This window comes from Penicillium chermesinum (genome assembly GCF_028974085.1).
Source record: "Penicillium chermesinum strain IBT 19713 chromosome Unknown utg000008l:1.0-1752722.0:1.0-1753981.0, whole genome shotgun sequence".
NCBI lineage: Eukaryota > Fungi > Ascomycota > Eurotiomycetes > Eurotiales > Aspergillaceae > Penicillium > Penicillium chermesinum.
Window position 1 is genome coordinate 183,296 of NW_026695318.1, and position 17,526 is coordinate 200,821.

The 17,526-nt window shown below is 48.3% G+C and overlaps 4 protein-coding genes across 4 annotated transcripts; all 4 read right to left on the reverse strand.

Annotated features, from left to right (window-relative positions):
* Window positions 1-4,878: 4,878 nt before the first annotated feature.
* On the reverse strand, window positions 4,879-6,915 carry N7468_009855 (DNA/RNA-binding domain E.t1.c1-type; the record flags this gene model as incomplete). The annotated part of the gene is made up of 1 exon (XM_058479150.1): window positions 4,879-6,915. The coding sequence occupies one exon, from the start codon at window positions 6,913-6,915 to the stop codon at window positions 4,879-4,881; it is 2,037 nt and encodes a 678-aa protein (XP_058325718.1).
* Window positions 6,916-7,865: 950 nt separating this feature from the next.
* N7468_009856 (uncharacterized protein) lies at window positions 7,866-9,795 on the reverse strand (the record flags this gene model as incomplete). Its single annotated transcript, XM_058479151.1, is given in 3 exon segments — window positions 7,866-8,422; window positions 8,437-9,543; window positions 9,618-9,795. 3 exon segments carry the CDS (start codon window positions 9,793-9,795, stop codon window positions 7,866-7,868), a joined length of 1,842 nt encoding a protein of 613 aa, XP_058325719.1.
* Window positions 9,796-12,370: 2,575 nt separating this feature from the next.
* Window positions 12,371-13,677, reverse strand: N7468_009857 (uncharacterized protein; the record flags this gene model as incomplete). Its single annotated transcript, XM_058479152.1, has 3 exons — window positions 12,371-12,428; window positions 12,484-13,487; window positions 13,537-13,677. 3 exons carry the CDS (start codon window positions 13,675-13,677, stop codon window positions 12,371-12,373), a joined length of 1,203 nt encoding a protein of 400 aa, XP_058325720.1.
* Window positions 13,678-14,214: 537 nt separating this feature from the next.
* Window positions 14,215-16,844, reverse strand: N7468_009858 (uncharacterized protein; the record flags this gene model as incomplete). The annotated part of the gene is made up of 4 exons (XM_058479153.1): window positions 14,215-14,425; window positions 14,483-14,548; window positions 14,676-14,844; window positions 14,903-16,844. 4 exons carry the CDS (start codon window positions 16,842-16,844, stop codon window positions 14,215-14,217), a joined length of 2,388 nt encoding a protein of 795 aa, XP_058325721.1.
* Between the last annotated feature and the right edge of the window lie 682 nt (window positions 16,845-17,526).

The following is a 17,526-nucleotide window of genomic DNA, read 5'->3' on the forward strand; positions in this document are numbered from 1 at the left end:
TTCCAGTATCCCAGGATACATCAATAAGTTCGATAGAGCAGACAGGAAAACATTCATTTGTTCTTGGGGCTAAGTAGCTCATGCTCCCTGAAGAAGACTATCGTGGCTATATATATCAAGGATCTTCTAAGAGGCGGCACCGATTTGATACAGGTTCCAGCGTACCTATAGCAGAATAACGTCTGTTAAACCGATCAATCTGCTTTAAACAGCATCTTCGAATACGTCGATTTCTTCTCCAACTCTGTCGTTTATGATTTATGTTTCTTTTTCTTGCTCTTCCGTCATGCCGTGTTCTCGCGGAGCTATCCTTTCCCGGATTGCCCGAAGACGTTTATCCCGCATTCTGTGTTACTAGCCTATCGCACTTGTTCAAGGATATGCTCCTAGATCGATGGAGATTTGTAAGTGATTTACCGCGCTTTACTCAGATAGTAGTTATTCAGTCTATACCATCGTTTGTTATAGCGGAACGTGCCTGCTGATAGTGGTTCAAACCCAAGGCATCATTATCTGTACTGATCTTGTGCAGTCCTGTGATCCCGCAGAGATGCTAGTAGATGAACATGGTGCTTAGGCTTGCTAGGCTACTCAAAAGCACCAGCATCAGCAAACTACATTTCTAGTAGGATAGGGGCCTCGAGAAATACTGGCCCTTGTATCGATATAAAATACGGAGTCATCTGGCTGCCGGAGCTTTGGTATTCGGGCCTCTGTAGAGGGGTTCAAGATAGGCAGAAGCTGTTCCAGTGCGCGGTCTTCTCTAATCTTCTGATATTCTTTATCTTTTTAGAAATTGATAATTTGCTATAGCCCTTTTTCAAGCAGAAATAAGAATGCTCAAACAAGTGCCCGAACAAGAGTGCTCAAATAAATTTTCGAATTAACTCGCTTTGAAATGGCTCAAACAGAACTAATCAGACAAGCACGATTACTTTGATTATTCAACTTGATTCATTTTTCAGAATATTTCATAAGCGCAGTAAGATGTGGAGACGATGAAAAGGCTCTGTTTAGGCCCTATTATAAAGCGTCAGTCAGATCCTCATTTTGAAGGGAATACCCCTTTTTTGGAGACTTGATAATTAGCACACAATGAAGCTGCCAGTCTTTCCATTCCTGGCTTTCCAAAGGATCACGAGTATACGCTGCTTTTTGCCTCAAAAAAAGAATCACAGTAAGTCTTGAATCTATAAGCTGTAATCGAAATATGTAACTAACAATGAAGAGAATGAGATAGCCACGACGCGCAGAGAATGCTCCGAGCCAACCATGACCATGCTCTTTCAAGGCTACCACCCGAAGTTCAAGCAACATCATCTTGGGAGAGAGGTAGAATCCCTCTTGACGCTTAAGCCACAGCAACAAATGTGCTATTACAGTGGGAAGGTTTTCGGGGGGGTACCTCACTTTCCTTATGGATCGCATTCTTGCAGATTGTTGCGAGGAGCCAGCGTTCACTGCAAGTCTGCATACATCATTTAAGAGGCCTGTTTCACCTGCGGTCCCAATGCTTCTGCGGGCGTGGCCAGAAAAGTTGGATGGCCGTAAGCTTTATCTTAAAGGAACTATCCAAGTTCCTGGAGAAAACGGCGAATGGATTGATGCCATTATAGCAGAGGCTTTATTTGTCAAACCAAGGCCTGAGGCCAAAATATAGAAGGAAAAAACATCTGGGAGGGAAAGGATGTCTGTGTTTCCGATTTCGATATGAGGCTCATGAAGAGTAGGGCTCAGATATAACACCAAGAAACAGCACAAAGTGAAACATAAAAGGCCAATTCTATCGAATTTTATAACTTAACTCCTCAATCAAATTCCAGTGGTTGCAAACTAGGATTCGTTTGACACAATAACATTGCAGCCAAAATCCATAAGAAAGTATATTTCTTGTATTAGAAGCGGTTCGGATGCTATAGCCGAGTATTTGTCCCTTGCTGTTCTAGAGGCGATTACTGCACTGGCACAAAGCGATCATGATAAAAATGTATGATAGTAGTGTCGAAAATGGACATAGAAGATCAGTCAGTAATCCTGTTTAACACGTCTATCGTAACTATACTGATATGAGGTCTTATTATATATAAACTTTACCCTAACCTCATGGATAGCTGTTGGTTATAGTACTGTACTATACTACAAGCAAATAGCATAGCCTGAAATCAGGAGATGGAAACCTCAGCTGAGCCACTACTAGATATATCCGAGAATTTCCGGTCAGCCTCTTAGCACTTGTTATCTAAGGGAGGAGCTACGCCGACGATCTATCTACTCCTTCACGAACCTCTGTGCCATCTTCACCAGTCTGGTAGTGTAGCATATATACGCCCAAGCTGTATAGACAGGGGCCGTGCTAAGGGAAACCGTACGAAGGCTCGAAAGCAAGAAAAGTGTGTTGAATCCTAAAGCTAACTCCTCGATAGTTCTGAGGTTAGAATGCAAGAATAATCACGTGTCCTTAGCCCCCTCCGAGCAGGCCTGTGCCGTAAGACTTTTCTGCCGGCATAAACCGGTCTCTCCGACTCCGCCGCTATAGTAGTTCGGATCCCCTTCTATCTCGAGACGGTGAGTGGCGGCGGAATCGAGCGGGCGGTGACACTCAATTAATATGTACAGAAGAACATATCTTCTTTGTCAATCCTCATTATAAATTCTTCTAAATCTCGATGGTCTCAGAATTGGAAATATACAAAGAATAAACAGAGTCTATCTTATGCAGCCTCAATAACTGTTGCTAACAGTACTCAAAAGTACATCTCTAGAGCTTATGATAGACTCCAAATTTGAGCGATTTGGCCGCACTAATCGGCAGGCATATTGGAGTTCATTATCACGGAGTATCAAGGTCTTATTCATCCATGACTATTGATGTTACGTCTCGATTATCAAGCCGAAAGCTTAAATAGTCGATGCGTCTGGCGTGCACGGGATTGATGTCCACTTCCTCTCCCGGTCTCCATTATGCATTACTTTTACTGCTTCATATTAATTGCACACCTGGCTTTGGGAAGCTCTTTGTCTGTCATACGTGACAGGGAAGGGAAGAGCTGCCGAGTGGTTTCCGAGAATAACCATGGTTGTTCAGGCTATTCAGCGGTTTTTGCGGCACTTGAGGGGGGCTCCTGCACCAGTTAGTGTCTTGCTATGGATATATGGATGTATGCTAATATTTCCAGACTTTGCATCCAGTGATTCTGGTAACAAATCGATAACAGTCGATATATGTGGAACCGAGGATGGAGAGCACGTCGCTTGGGTGACAGTAAACAAAAATGGAACTGTATCTTTCATCAATCGTGAGAAAGAATCGGCCAGCTGCTCATTAGATCATGGACTCGAAATCGGCAGCAAATGTGAAGTTAAAAATGCAGCACCCTCCCAGCCGCCAGCTTCGTTGCCTACAAATAGCAATCCCACGTCATCTCCAAATAGCAATCCCACATCATCGACAACTAGCAGCAAACCTCTTTCTAGTACTCTCACGGAAGATCACCTTTCGAGCTTTGTCAGTACACAGACAGATGTTAGCTACCAATCCTCAGCTTCGAGTTCAGCCAGCAAGTTTACTAGCCTGGTCCCCTCCCAAACTTGCCTGTCGATCCCAGCCTGCACGTGCACTTGCACACCTGTTGCGGCATAGTCAAAGAGCTTGGATCCCTGATAGATTCTAAGCCTTTGAAGTTTGAGAGATCATTTTATTCCAATGTTTATCTTGAGAATGACCTTCCCTATGCTTTCCTATGATATAGCATATAGTGGCAGAATATGGCCCTTAGTCATTAGCTAAAATCAAAAGCTAGATTAAGAGTATCTTCTGGATCTTAATGAGAACGCTCTCACGCTTCACAAAAGGCCATCGGTTCTAGAGATAGCCGCCCTGATACTATATAGAAGACCCTAATGCATTAAGACGATGTGTATATTCATCTAGAAGGGACTTACATATTTACCTTTATTCATACTCGGCACATGGTCGAATTCTGGATATTCAAAAAAAAGAGGCAATGGCAAAGCTGTCTACTAAGGCTATGCTGCATGCTGCTAGAGCCGCGTCATGTGGCCTGCAAGGATAAAGTGGGCAATTATTCCGGCTTTCCTGAACGACCCCAACTATGTGAATCTCAGCCGGACTAGCCGAAAACTTCATGCTTGCATGAAGAGTGATCTGCTACCTCAAAGCTTCTAAAACTCCCTCAAACCTCCTTTTTGTTCCATCCTGTCGATTCATTTCTCAACTATGAACCCCCTGGGCGCCTCCAAGTTTTCTGTTCTGTTAGACCAAGTCTTCCCTGTATAAATACTCCGCTCAAATTCACCGGATGGCTCGACGATACGACATGCTCAGCCACTTGACAAGTTTAGTTGCTGAGGTTATCGGCTGTGGTGAGTTACTTTCATAGGATAGGTCGGAAACTGGTTGCAACTAAAAAAATTCAAGACCTATTCTTGCCTTTGAAGCTGGCTAATTCCTCGCATATCGATAATTATATACAATTAAACGTCTAAAATGGCTGAAAAGACTTTGGACCATGAATTCTAGCCTCATATGCTAGAGTTTGGTGCTGTGGATCTTTGAGTTGACTATCAAATGGTTGCTGACATAAAAGAAAGGCCATGGAAGAGAAAGTCCTGGATCTTGGGTGCAGATGCAACGACGAAAAACGAAACTTGAATAAAAAAAAGAAAAGGTCTCTGTCCCCTCAAATGTAATGTCGCCGAGCTACGGTGGGTTATTCGATGTTCAACCCCTCACACGTGTCTATCGAATTGCCGAACGTGTTTGCGAAAGGGGTGACATCGAACTTAGGCTTTGGAATGCACGGAAAAGATATCCATCGATCAAACTAAAGAATAATCAGCGCTTCGCTGGCTCTCAAGTTAGGGAAGGGTCCAAACCGTTGCTATCCGATTACCAAGCCATAGGCACCTGTGTATCCGGGTGAATGTCGCTTTTTCAGTCTCGATCGCCGGTCTTTCGTCTTCTTGGGGTGCGTCCTGAAAGAAATCTGGCTCATAATACAGTTGGCTCCAAACATTACCCCGAATCGAGAAATCTTCAGCCAAGTATTTGACCATCTCTTCTTCTTCTTCCTCCATTGAAGGGAAAGATTGGCACTCAATGATAGAGTAATTGATACCTCCCTCCTCCTTTATTAGAAGTATATTGAGAAAGTGCGCTATCTTTGCCCATGGTATCATCTTTTCAAGCTGTTGCATCGCGGTCGGATGGAGCGCTAAACACCAAATAAAGGCGAGGCCAACATGAATACCCGGGTAACTGTTAGGGTCTTGGACCTGATCGAGAAAGATCGAAAGGGTCTGGAATGTAAGAGCGCTCCCTTGTGCTGCTATCTGTGAAGGGATATGTGGCGGCATCACCTCCATCGCGCCCGCATCTAGATCCATCATCCCGGATTTTGAAGTTGACATCCACTCCTTTGCAAATTTGTGCGCAGCTTCAGCAGTGTCACCCGGCTTTTGCGAAAATTCCACCTCCATGATTGCGTCTGGCTTCCCGTACTGCAGAATCGAAGCGATGTTACAACACGTTATATAGACTCCTTGCTGGCCTTGCCTACCAAGCCCATGATAATTTTTCCGTAGCAACGCGAGAAAATTATTCGCTGAGTCCACAAACTTTTTGTCCGGATCTTGTGTGAACAGTATACCGTGTGTCGTAATAAAAGATGTGGTAATGGTCTTCTGGCCCAATGGTTGTTCTTTATATGGATTGAAGAGCAGAACGATACTCTCTCGAGCATTCTGGAAAGGCCGTACACAAATCAGAGATTTTGTATAGTAGAACAGCTGTAGTAAACCGTCTGGACGAGCCAAAACTGCTAGATGGTGTTGAATTCTGCCGATATCCGGGCTTCGATCAGCACCTTGCTTATACCAATATCGGGAAACACCTGCCCATATCTCCCTATCTCTCATATCAGATTCCTCAACCGCCATCCTATATCGGGCCAGATCACCGAGACATTCGATCCATGCCTCTTGGAGTGCACGAGCACTTTCATACAGCAGTGTCATCATAGAGTAAGCCACATGGATAAAGTTGAGCATATATTCCAGGGACGCGGGTAGATTTTGTCGGAGTAACTCAAGGAAAGAGTGAATCCCGTATCTCCACATGCGTGCAGGCATTGCGTATTTCTCAGCAAGCCTTTTGAGGACGGGGCTTGCGGAAGGATGCTGCGACGCCAGAAAGAAATCGTGGTGCTCATAGAGCAACTTTCGGTGGAGAGAGATCAAGTCCTGCCACTGAGACTCTGATAGCTCAGCCCTAGACTCAATCTGCTGTTTATCCAGCTCAATGCATTTTTTTTCGACCATCACCAATCCTGCATAGATGCCGCGAACTTCATTGATCAACTGCTCCTCGCTAATAGGGCTGGTCACCGGCTGCTTAAACAGGGTAGGCGGAGGCTCCGAGGCCTCGGGAAGCTCATGGATAGCTTGGTCTGATGCGAGAGTTGTACGTTCATGGCCTGAATAGGTGTCTGATGCCTGAGGATATGTCAAGATTTGGGCAGAAGTCGAAACCTCCATCAGCATGGTCATTTGTATTGCATCCCTATCAACCAGAGTCGTTGCTGTCGAAGCCTCGTCCGATCTTTGATGGCGGAACGGGGCTTTCGAAGAACTTTCGTTCATTCGAGACCCGGCCCCATGTTGAGGCTCTGACGTATGAAAGGAGCCCCCAGTGGATTGCCAAGCCCGACTGTTCATCCCGGGGCTAGACCCCTGTTGCACACATTCGCCGGGTTCAAGATGAGTATGAACGGCCCTTGACCGCCGCACGCCCTGGTCCCCGTACGCCTCATGCGACGAATCACCCGTGAGATTGCTAGAATCCAAAGGGCCGCTTGGGGTGGGTGCGAGTTTCGGTGACAGAACCCGGTAAGTCATTGAAGATGAGGTGTAACCCCACTTGAGGCCTCCAACTTGTTTTCTGAGGAAATGCCGGGTTAACAATAGGATCCCTCCTCCACAAAACGGTTCAAGACTTACTCGGTTATTTAACTTGCGGGTTATAAGAACATATAGTTGCCCGGTAGATCTTGTCCTTCCCTTGTTCCAATTTATGGTGACAATTGGCTCAACGATTTTGTCAGTTGTAGAGGTATCCACGGCGGAAGTCGATTTCGGGGCCAAGGGAAATCTCACTATTAAGTACCTATAACGTCAATACCGAAGGTTGCCTGCTGAAGGTATGGTTCGCATTTTGCCACCGATTGGAGAAGCAAAGTCAGTACAAGTGCTGTGCCTGCCCAGGTGGGCACTGCAGGGTTTCCTCGGCGCGTTGTTTGACCCACATGACCCATTCGCCAGGCTACATCGATGGACTGTCCTTTCGATACGAGGATACAGTAAAAGTAGCTTGTATGGCTGCTAACTGTAATATAACCGATTCATACACAGGCTAATCCGTACAATCTGGAGGCCAATAAGAACCTGCAGGAGGACTCCAGCAAATAGCGTCTGCATCAGCGCGGGGTACGTGATCCCTAAAGGGTTCTTTGACGCCCCACTTAACGTAGCCTCGTTTACAGCTACCAACCCAGAGAGAGGCTGGCTATCTCAATACGGGAACGCGAAGGACTGCGGGGCGCAATGTTGGGTATGTATCATATCCCAGGCAGCCTTATCAATTGGTCGGATGTACCCAGTATTTTAATACCAGCGGACCGATGTATGCACTAGGCTGTCTTAGTTAAGAAAAGCTCAGGACAATTATAAAGGCACAGCAGACCGTTCTAGATGAGGACATAACATTTAAGGTGTTAGACCCGTGGGTTTCCGGAGAACTATACACCACTATCTATCATGTATGCATAACACTGACTGACGCCAACTCATCACTGCCTATAACCCCAGCGAATAATCTCATAAAGTGGTTGAGATTCTCGTATCATCGAGCCATCTGTCGAAGTTGGCCGGGGCACCTGGACAGGGAAGACCTGGTTGGGCAGAAGAGGGGACTTAGAGGCGCCCAAGGGGGTCATCGTTGAGAAATGGATTTTTGGATCAAAACTGATCAAGATCAGAACCTTATGGCCTTCGGGAAGTCCAGGACATTGTATCGAATAGATGAGAGACCGCTCGTCTGCAATAGCATTGACTCCGGTAATGCGCATGCCGGGGCACAAGAGCCGGGTCAATTCTGAGGGCGCATCTTCGGCTGGCCACATATGCGCGCCGCCAGATATGAAACGCTCTTCGGAGTGCTCGACTGGAGTCCCGTCAAGATTCTGCTGTGTAGGTTTGAAGAGGAGGCCAGCTGGCCCATCAATACCTTCTTCGTCGATCGGGCATTTCCGCTTCCGTGAGACGGCTCGAAGTCGCAGGCGATCTTGGGTCCGTACGCCCGCGGTAGGGGGAACTGGGTCGTTTACCAGATCGACGAAGGTCGATGCTGAGAGATGATACGTGCGGTATTTTGTGCGTGCAGGGATGAATTCTTTGCGCCTCCCGGGCCATGACTTGGTTCATGTTCGGGGTGGTAGTGACGGCGAAGCCGCTTTGAGGGTCGTTCATTGTATGGGCCATGGCTTGCTGTAGAGTCGTCTAGGTCCAGGGTCGCCGGAGTGATATCCTCGCCATCATGTTCATCAGCGGTACTTGGACAAGGAAGTTGCTGAGTATAGTAGGTGCGGTGGTTCTCACTTTTCCCACCCGGCCATTCCCGGCGGCATTCGAGGATGACCGGTTGACCAGTTCTCTCGTCCGTGCGGATAGAAAGATCCGTCCACATTTCATTGATAGGACCCTCGCAGTGCTCACGACGCCACAGGCGTCCACTCCATTTGCGGCGGCTGTTGCGAGGTGCATGGCATGACCAATAGTAGAAGGAGGAGCATCTCTCCGCTTCGTCACGATAGGAGGAGGAAAGTCTCTCATTACTGTCCGAAGTAGACAGAGTTGAGACGGCATAAAGGTGATCCCTATAAATCTCAAAGCACAAGGACTGGCCGAGGTCTCCATCAGCAGGCCAATCCAAAGAGCAATGGATTGGCTCGGATGGTGAGGCGATATCGACACCGAAAATAGACCAGGTCCCATTACAGACGCCATACCAAAGATAGGACCGGCTATGTCGTACGAACATAGATGCCGATGCCGGCACAGCTCTCTGGAGTAGCAGCTTTATCTGCGCACGCTGTGTCATATCGATCGCGAGTAGAGTGTCGTCCTGGGATCCGAGACCCATGACACGAAATACGACAATTCCATCTGCAAAGCGCAGCAGCTCAACCCGACCGGATGCATCGCCATCTGCAGAGCCTGCGTGTAAACCGGGGAGAATGTTGTTTAGATCAAGGACACGTTCTTGGTGGCCTGCTGAATGCACGTCGAGCAAACGGATCTCGTGGCCGACGTGGTAGCAAAGGAATCCCTGGTTATAGAGAAAATCTGTACCGTAGGCTAGAGCACAGGCCGAATAAGGAGCCGCAGTGGCGACTGCCTCGTGGATATCGAAGCGATGCCCAACCGCACTGCGATAGCCGGTCTGAGCGGTCAAGGCAGACTGCCCCTCTCGGGTGAACAATAAGGCGCTCTGGGAAGCTTCGAGTTAGCCTTGGCCTAAACCCCAAACGGTGTAAAGCTACCGGAGGAACTTGTCACGCCTACCTCCAGTGGTTTTTTTGCCAGCAGGTCACTCTTCATGGTTTCATGAATGTGTCGGCTAGTTCTGCTGAGATTGACATAGTCGCGGTCATCCAGCAAGGTTGCAATTTCATAGAAGATATCAAAGGGGAGGGAGGCCAGCCCCGGGGCCGCTGGCATGGCTGGAGGAAGTCTAACGCGACTCAATTACGTTCCGTAGAAGGCGGGGTTAAGAGGAAAAGGTACGGGGTAACTGCGAAGAGAGTGAGCGGGTATGGGGTCGAGGGAGGAGGAGGGGGGTGGGGGGAACGAGAGACGTTAGGTTTCAATATATGGGCACGATCCAGTAAGAGCCTCATCGCTCACAGTGGTCGGGTGGTCGGAAAGAAAGCGGATTAGTCTCCTGACTTGGGGGACCGAGCTTCGGCAACCTCTACGCCGATCTCAAAATGCCTTGTACTGTTCCTAGTCCGTGGTTGTGCCTTGGTGAGTAATTTTGAGATTCTGCTACAGAGTCAGCGCTGTGGAAGCCTTGTAAGTAGGAAAAGACTTGGCCTTGAGGGCTGATGACACAGTGGCCGATTAGCCATCTCGTCACGATAAGCCGGTATTAGCTTCGTCATCTTAGCTCCTGCTATGGGCTTTGGGTTCATGAGGTGGCATCCACCAGGAATTGACGGGAGACAAAGGCTAGGATCCCGTTGGCACGCTATGGAGGAGCGGTGTTCCTAGGAGCCCCAATGTGGGTCCCAGGACTGTGGCCGGAATCTGGGCTGGTAAGACCGATCGACCTATGGGCTGGCTTTTGGTGACCCACCGGTTTGTTGCAGCTGATGATGAGGCTTGGCTTTAGGCTGATCGGCATTATGTGCCCGGAAGGGGGATTGCTGTGGATGAATTGGTGTTGATACAAAAATACGAAAAATATATTTTACAGAAACAATGCTACTGGGTAACCACAATGGGAAAAGTGGCGCGGGACGGACTCGCACGTACATTCAGGCCATTGGAGCATCGCCATATGGTGGAGCGGTGGACTAATATGGGGCGAAGAGGCCTTCTCGAGCAGTATTTGCTAACGCCTACAGATTGTCGGTCTATTTGATTGTGTACAGACCTCCAGTACGCTCTCGGACTCAGGGCTGACAGAGATGATCTCTCCGTCGCTACACCTGGGCATAGGAGATCCGCTCTATCTCCAGGACTTGGAACTGATGATAAATTGGTGCACCAGCACATGTAGGGTGGTCCCTGCTTGAGTTGGCCCCGGCGCCGGTCGCTCCTTGAGCTTTTTCGGTGTGATGATCACCAACACATCTTCCCCCTTTCCATCTATGCTCTCCATCTCACAGGGCTTGAAGATCCTAAGTGGCCGAAAAACCGGCCCAAGGGAAGCGAGGATCTGGCGCGATACTCCGCCAATTACAAGGTCTTTCATATATTGTCAGCTATTGAAAAGAAGAGATGAAGCCCAGGTTCCTCTTAACGAGGCTGAGATCCCACTTCGACTGGTTGGTAGAATAAAGACAGCTAGAAACCTTGCTTTTGACGCTAGTGCTGACCGAAAGTTCCATTTTCGGCTCAGTCTAATCATCCTCGTATGTTTATGGACGCTAGCGTAATGTATCTTCCATTCTCTTTTCTTACATACCGAAATGGGTTTCTCAGGGGTGGGAGCTAATAGGGGCGGGAGCTGAGTACGACCCACATTTTGGGACTCCAAGAAACAGGAACAGCGGCAAAATAATTCATACGAATACTCATTGGCATAAGATGTTCTAGACTGGAGCAAGCTCCACTTAGATCAGACCCACCCTGAACTTGTGTGGTTCTACGCGCTCAACCTTGACCCGACCAATCCCAAAAGCCAATCATAACACATTGAAACGACGGATGTTAAAGAGATTGCTGGTCTAGAATCGAGCCACCCCTCCTGAAACTTGGACCCGTCCGGCGTTCCGGCCCATCCGGCACTCCAGCTTCGCATACTGCCCCCATAATAAACAGCGTAGATTAAAATCTTAGGTAAAGAATTATATGGCTCTGGTTCTCTACGGATGTCTTGGAGCATCAGAGTCGCTTTAAGCCCTCCAAGCCTGGATAATCTATGGCTTATTACAGGGATAAAACACCTTGACTGAATGTGGCTAGTCATCGGCATGAGATACGTCCTCAGAGGCCGGGGTCAATTTCGGGTCTAACGCCGTTTAGGAAGCTACAGCTGCAATCCACGTATTCGAGACTAAACTTCCCGAGAGGAGTACTACAAGTAATTTCACGGGATTTTTGTACGATCAGCGTCTCCACTCCTCTGTCCCCTGCAAAGTACAAGGCTTCCAGCCTCCTAAATACGGGTCTAACAACCTATTCTAGGGAGAACACCACAATCTCGTTTGGAAGGGAGACCGTACTTGAATCTATCCAGTGAGTTGAACGGCAGGCCTTTCAGGGCAAGTATACTGCTAGACAAGCCAGCCTGTATAGACACCTATTATTAGAAAAAGTCTGGTCATGATCCGGTCTGTTCCATTTTCTCGTCGTCATGGGTCCCAGCACGAACGTAATAGAACTAGATTATGCGGCATGACGGTAATATTTAGGTGCTACATCAAGTACATGCAAAATGGTATATTGCGCCCCACTTCGTCCTACTGCGAACAGAACGGTGCATGCTGTTCTAGCAACCAGTCATATATTGGCGAAAGTTTCGGGTATTGGTCGGGTCAAGGTTGAGCGCGTAGATACCCAGAAAAGTTCAGAGTGGGTCTGATATAACGGAGCCAAAGTGACCACGATCATATGGAATTGTGACCCTGTAATAATACGTCCATCCAGATCTTGTGTAACCGGCTGGCACGTATGACGTACCCAGAATACTTTCGCCCAGCGTTTAGAAGCCCTTCGTGTTCCCTATTCAGGAGAAGGTTTGGGACCAATTGTACCTCCGCGTCCGACATAAAATGGAACCTTGACAGTACGCTCATAAGAACGAGCCAAAGACCTGGCTCGTGAGTCTCGGTTTCCACAAAAGACATTCTAAGTCCATTCTGGATGGCTTGCGTCACGGACCGGGTTGGGTCTTTTAGCCCTGCGTTGCGTAGGAAATTGGCAATTGTCTCGTTAGGTATCTCTCGTAAACGCCTAGAAAGATACCGTAATGTAAGTGCGCGAAGAAAGTACCCTTTGGGGTCTAACGAGCGCACGGTGGCGTATTTAATTCTGGGATCTTCCTCGGGCTTGCCATTCTCAGACCTCAGAATCAAGCCACTGGGATCGGATAGCTTTTCTAGGAAATTTTGAGTCGCTATCAGGTCATTTGACGCATTAATAAGCAGATTTGTCGCAGTCACGGAGCGGCTATTGGATCTCACGATCCTGTCTTGGAATGCTCGATCAAAAATGACGGGTTCTGAATTTGTCATGCCGAACGGATGATCCATCGCTAGGAACCTCTCAGCCCCGAATGCCGACGCCACAAATTTTAGACTGTGTTTGTCGATGTAGAGACCGACGATCTCTCTAGACACCCCCGCCCACATCAAAAGGCCAGACCCGCCAACTCCCTGCTCTATCCAGTTTCCACCGCGCATGATAAGTATCTGGTCTGCCCGGATTCGTAACTCGGTAGCTTCGCGATGACGCAGCTCCTCTTCAGTGCGTATACTGTGGGATCCAGGATAGACTTTGAATAAGCCATCCTCTGGCCCAAGGCTGCTTATGACCGGTCTCCAAATGGCGAATCCTTCACGACAAGGATGCGCTTTGCAAAGCTTGGACCGAGCGGGACTAGAACCTAACTTATAGATGATCGGCCCCTGCCGGAGCACCTCTTCTGAACGTTCAAAGTAGGGCAGAAAAATAAGGGGTTTCACCTATCTCGCAATATTAGGAACCAGTTCTGTTTACACATGCTATACTCACATTGAGGTCAGCCTCTATAAGTTCCTCCCACGCTATTTTATCATTGGTAGAAGCCAGATCCCCCGTTCTATCGGAGATGGAGAGATGATTTGTCTCGATTTCTCCAAGTCTGAAATACCGCAGGAGGGTATCTTCCTTCATTGGTTTACTGTTGACAAAGAAGTACCCTTGGTTCTCCATCGCTGTATTTTCATCCAATTCCACCTTCAGATAGGGCGTCGTCGCTGCTTGAACGCGGGGGTGTTAGTGAGGGGCACCATCTTTCTTAGTTAGCTTCGTCGGCTTAGGTAATCGAACTTCAGAGGATCTCGGGACCTCGGATGACCACTCAATGTCAATGAGTGGAATCATAAAGCTGTTTTCGTTATCTACCCCCTTTCTATACCCGGGGCGAGCGATCCTCTTATCCAGATTCCACAAACAAATGCACGTATGCGAGGTCGATATCGGTTGTTGATTCTTGATGGTCATGGAAGCCATTTAACACCTCAAATCGATCGAATTTGCGCCGAAAATAATATCATACCACTCTGTATGCCTGCACAGAGAAGAATGCACGAGATAAAAAAGCAATCAGACTCAGCATTCAGATAAAATATCCTATTTGTTGAATATAAGCCAACGGCGCTAAGATGATAAGAAAGTAGATTGAAGGCACAGACGCTGCCAGTGGTATTGTTATACAAGGTCCCACGGCTCGCCGGGAAAGATGTCTTCGAAGATTTCGGTGAGAATCTTCGCGTCAGCCCGGAGGGTTGGGGAAATATTTTCGTTGCGGAGCAAGAATTTGATTGTTCGGCGAAGGAGATACTTGAGTTTGGAGCCTTCGATGAGTTCTTGGAGCCCGGAGCGGTATGTTGCAGCGAGGACGAGCATGTTTCCGAATTGGCTGCAAAGAACGCGGTTAATGAAACAAGTACTGACGTGGGAATCAGGTGGCACTTACGCATGAGCAGTGCCGAAGATATTGGTGACTACAAGTCGATCCTTGATGCCGTCGAAGGCCTCAGTGCTCTTTATGGCAGAGTCGACACAGATGACACAGCCTCGACGAAGCTTAGATGGTAGATCAGCGAGTTTGACCGTGGGGGGGGTTCCAGTGGAGAGCGTGATACAAGAGCGGGCGATGGATAATGTACCGAGCACCGAAGTATTTTGCTCGCATGCGAGCGACATTGATATCGTCAGAAATTTCTTCCCCATCCTTCCACTTCATGATGTCTGGAAGGCTGCTATGGAAGAGGTCTAGGTTTATACTCAATGCTTCCTGAACATGGGTAGTCCAACGTGGCTCTGCGCCCTTTTCTGCTGCCTTGTTTAGTAGGATGTTCAATCATACTGCCGTGACAGTGCTGAGGGTTCGTACTCGCTACTTTATATAGATCAGTGTGCACACGATTCAAGAGCTTCCGAAGGTGGATTTGTGCAGAGTAGTACAGCATATCAGTATCATCTGGGAAGCCGAGACTGTACTGTCGACTCGGGAGGCCTATCTGACTTTCTGAGCGAGAAATACCACTCGCTGGGATATCAAGCTCGGCAAGAAGGTCACTTTCTAGCTGCAGACAGGTCCAAAAAGTGAAGCAGATAAGATCTTGCATTTTCTTTGAAGCGGCATCGAGACTCTTCGGTGCAATCAGAACTTGACAAGATCTTGAGGCATCCGAAATCCAAGCATGGCTTTGAAATGGGTGAGCCAGCTGACCGGCATATAGCCCTGCCAACAAACGCGCTTGCACGCTCTTTAACGTGCCCACGCCTTGAAGAGTACCGAGAATCATGGTGGCATATCCGAAAAGGAATAAGCCTGGAATCACGCGGTAATTCTTTGGCCGTCCAGATCCTTCCGTGCATGCCGCACCATTGGACATTGACTTTCGAGGAGGTGTTGGCTCGATTCTTACGGGGAAAGAATGGTTCGTGCTCGGAATTCGGGTATAGAATGAGGTACCAGTAGGCAGAGCCGAGTCGGAATTAGTGGGAGAGGGAACCCTGTTCGCCGCTTGAATACCGTTCGGTTCGGGCTTCCTGGGCTGAGGAGGTCCAGGAATATATTGTTTGCGATAATCAAGTGGCCCCATCAGTCCCGGTAAAGGATCAGGGGTTTCACAAATGGCACCCAAGGCAAAGACCAAGAGAATTATTGCGTTATCAATACTCATCTCGTCTTTAGGGCTCCCGTAGCCATTCGGGGGCAGTGGATAGCCAGTGCAATGCCGCCGGGTATAGTCAATAAAGGTCTGCCATAAACTTGGCTGGTCCAGAAAGGGATGGAGCGTGTGCATCTTGCTCATGTAACAGTCATAATATCGCTTAGCAGTGTTGTATGGTAACGACGGCCAATTATCATCGTCGACCTCAGGCTCTGGGAGCAAGCCATCAGGGAGCACTGTCCCAGGGGTCTCAAGCGTTTTATTTTCAGCCATGCGGTTTCGAGCCATCGCCCACAAGAGGAAACCAGATGAGAAACTGCTTTCTCCTTCACCAAAGGCACTAATGATCGGCCGATCCTTCTCCAATTGCATAACATAGTCTTCGTCGTATCCAGGGTGGCGGATGAGACTTTTAATCGATGGCCACATGAGAAGCTTATGAGCCGCTGTTGTATGTTCCACCGGGATTGACAGTTCGCCTTCGTTGTTCTGGCTATTTGCTTGCTCATCAAATCTTGTTGCTGTCGGATCAGCTTTGGCTAGAGCCTGTGACGTGAAAGAGCCTGGCTTTTCATCCAGGCTCTCTTCTGGCAAAGTCGTTAGCTCCATCTTTAGGGGTGTGTCACGCGGAGGCCTCGACGAACGTATTCCCTTGCTTAGCATTCTTTCATAGACTGCCAATTGGCGGTCAAGGTGGCTAAATCGTTCCATGCACTTGCCCCCAAATTGCTCCAACCTGTCGAGAATGTTCTGGGGCGTCTCGTCCACTTTGCGCGGCGGCATGTACGTGCAATTTAGGTTATTATCGGTGCAATGCCTGCAAGCTGGATGGCTTTCATCACACTTCATCTTCTTGGCTCGACACTGGTCGCATGCTTGCCGCGCGCGGGCAGCCTTACGACGTGCGCCATGGGCCGGGCTTTGTGAATGGGAAGGTGCGTCTGGGAGAACGGGGGTGCCGACTGGGATCCAGGGGGGGGGCGCCGGTTGTCGTAGACTGTGCTGGTAAGCTAGTTTGGTGGCTGTAAGGATTATTGAGGATACCGTGTGAATGTTCTCCGAGACTGTTCCTGAACACGTCTGGTGGTCTTGGTGGTTGATATTGGGGTAGGGAGGGAAGTTGACGGGAACTTGAAGTATTATCAGCGTATTCATAATCTGACGGTGCAGGGCCTTCAGACAGTGACATCTGGCTGCTCAGGAGAGGAATTCCAAAAGGTCAAGGCTATATATGTGTGGATCTGAGGTGCAGGATCTTTCAGCGATATGGTATCAAAGGAAAGTAGCCTGATTCATTCGTCTGAAGTACACATGGGTGGAGTTCACGAAATGAGAGAAGCCGAAGTTGACAGACGGTGTTGGGGGTGGGGGATGTAAGAGTGATGGATCCTGGTATGATTACGGCCACCGGGGATCGACGCATTCAGCCAGTACTGCCTATCCTGGATGACGGGTAATAGGGATTTCCCGATCTCCAGTATATTACCTACTGCCTAGTGCAGATCGATTATCGGTACTCGAACCTGCGAGTGATGTCTCCAGTGGTTCATGACGAAAATCGCCCAGGTAGAATAATCCGGTATTACATATATTTTACATCCATATCGTATTTTAAATATCATCCTTGCCCCTTTGCTCCAATAATATGCAGATGCAGATGCGCGGAGGCCAGTAAACTTTCTCTGCGCCAGGAATGTCAATGGCTGGCCCACATCTAGTTACTCTCCAGGGCTCCGGGGCTGAACTTGCCGCGCTTTGTCAGCAAACGGGGTTTCCAACATCCCCCGGCTGACCTCGCTGATTTTATTTTTAATTCTAGGAAATAGGGCTCACGTAA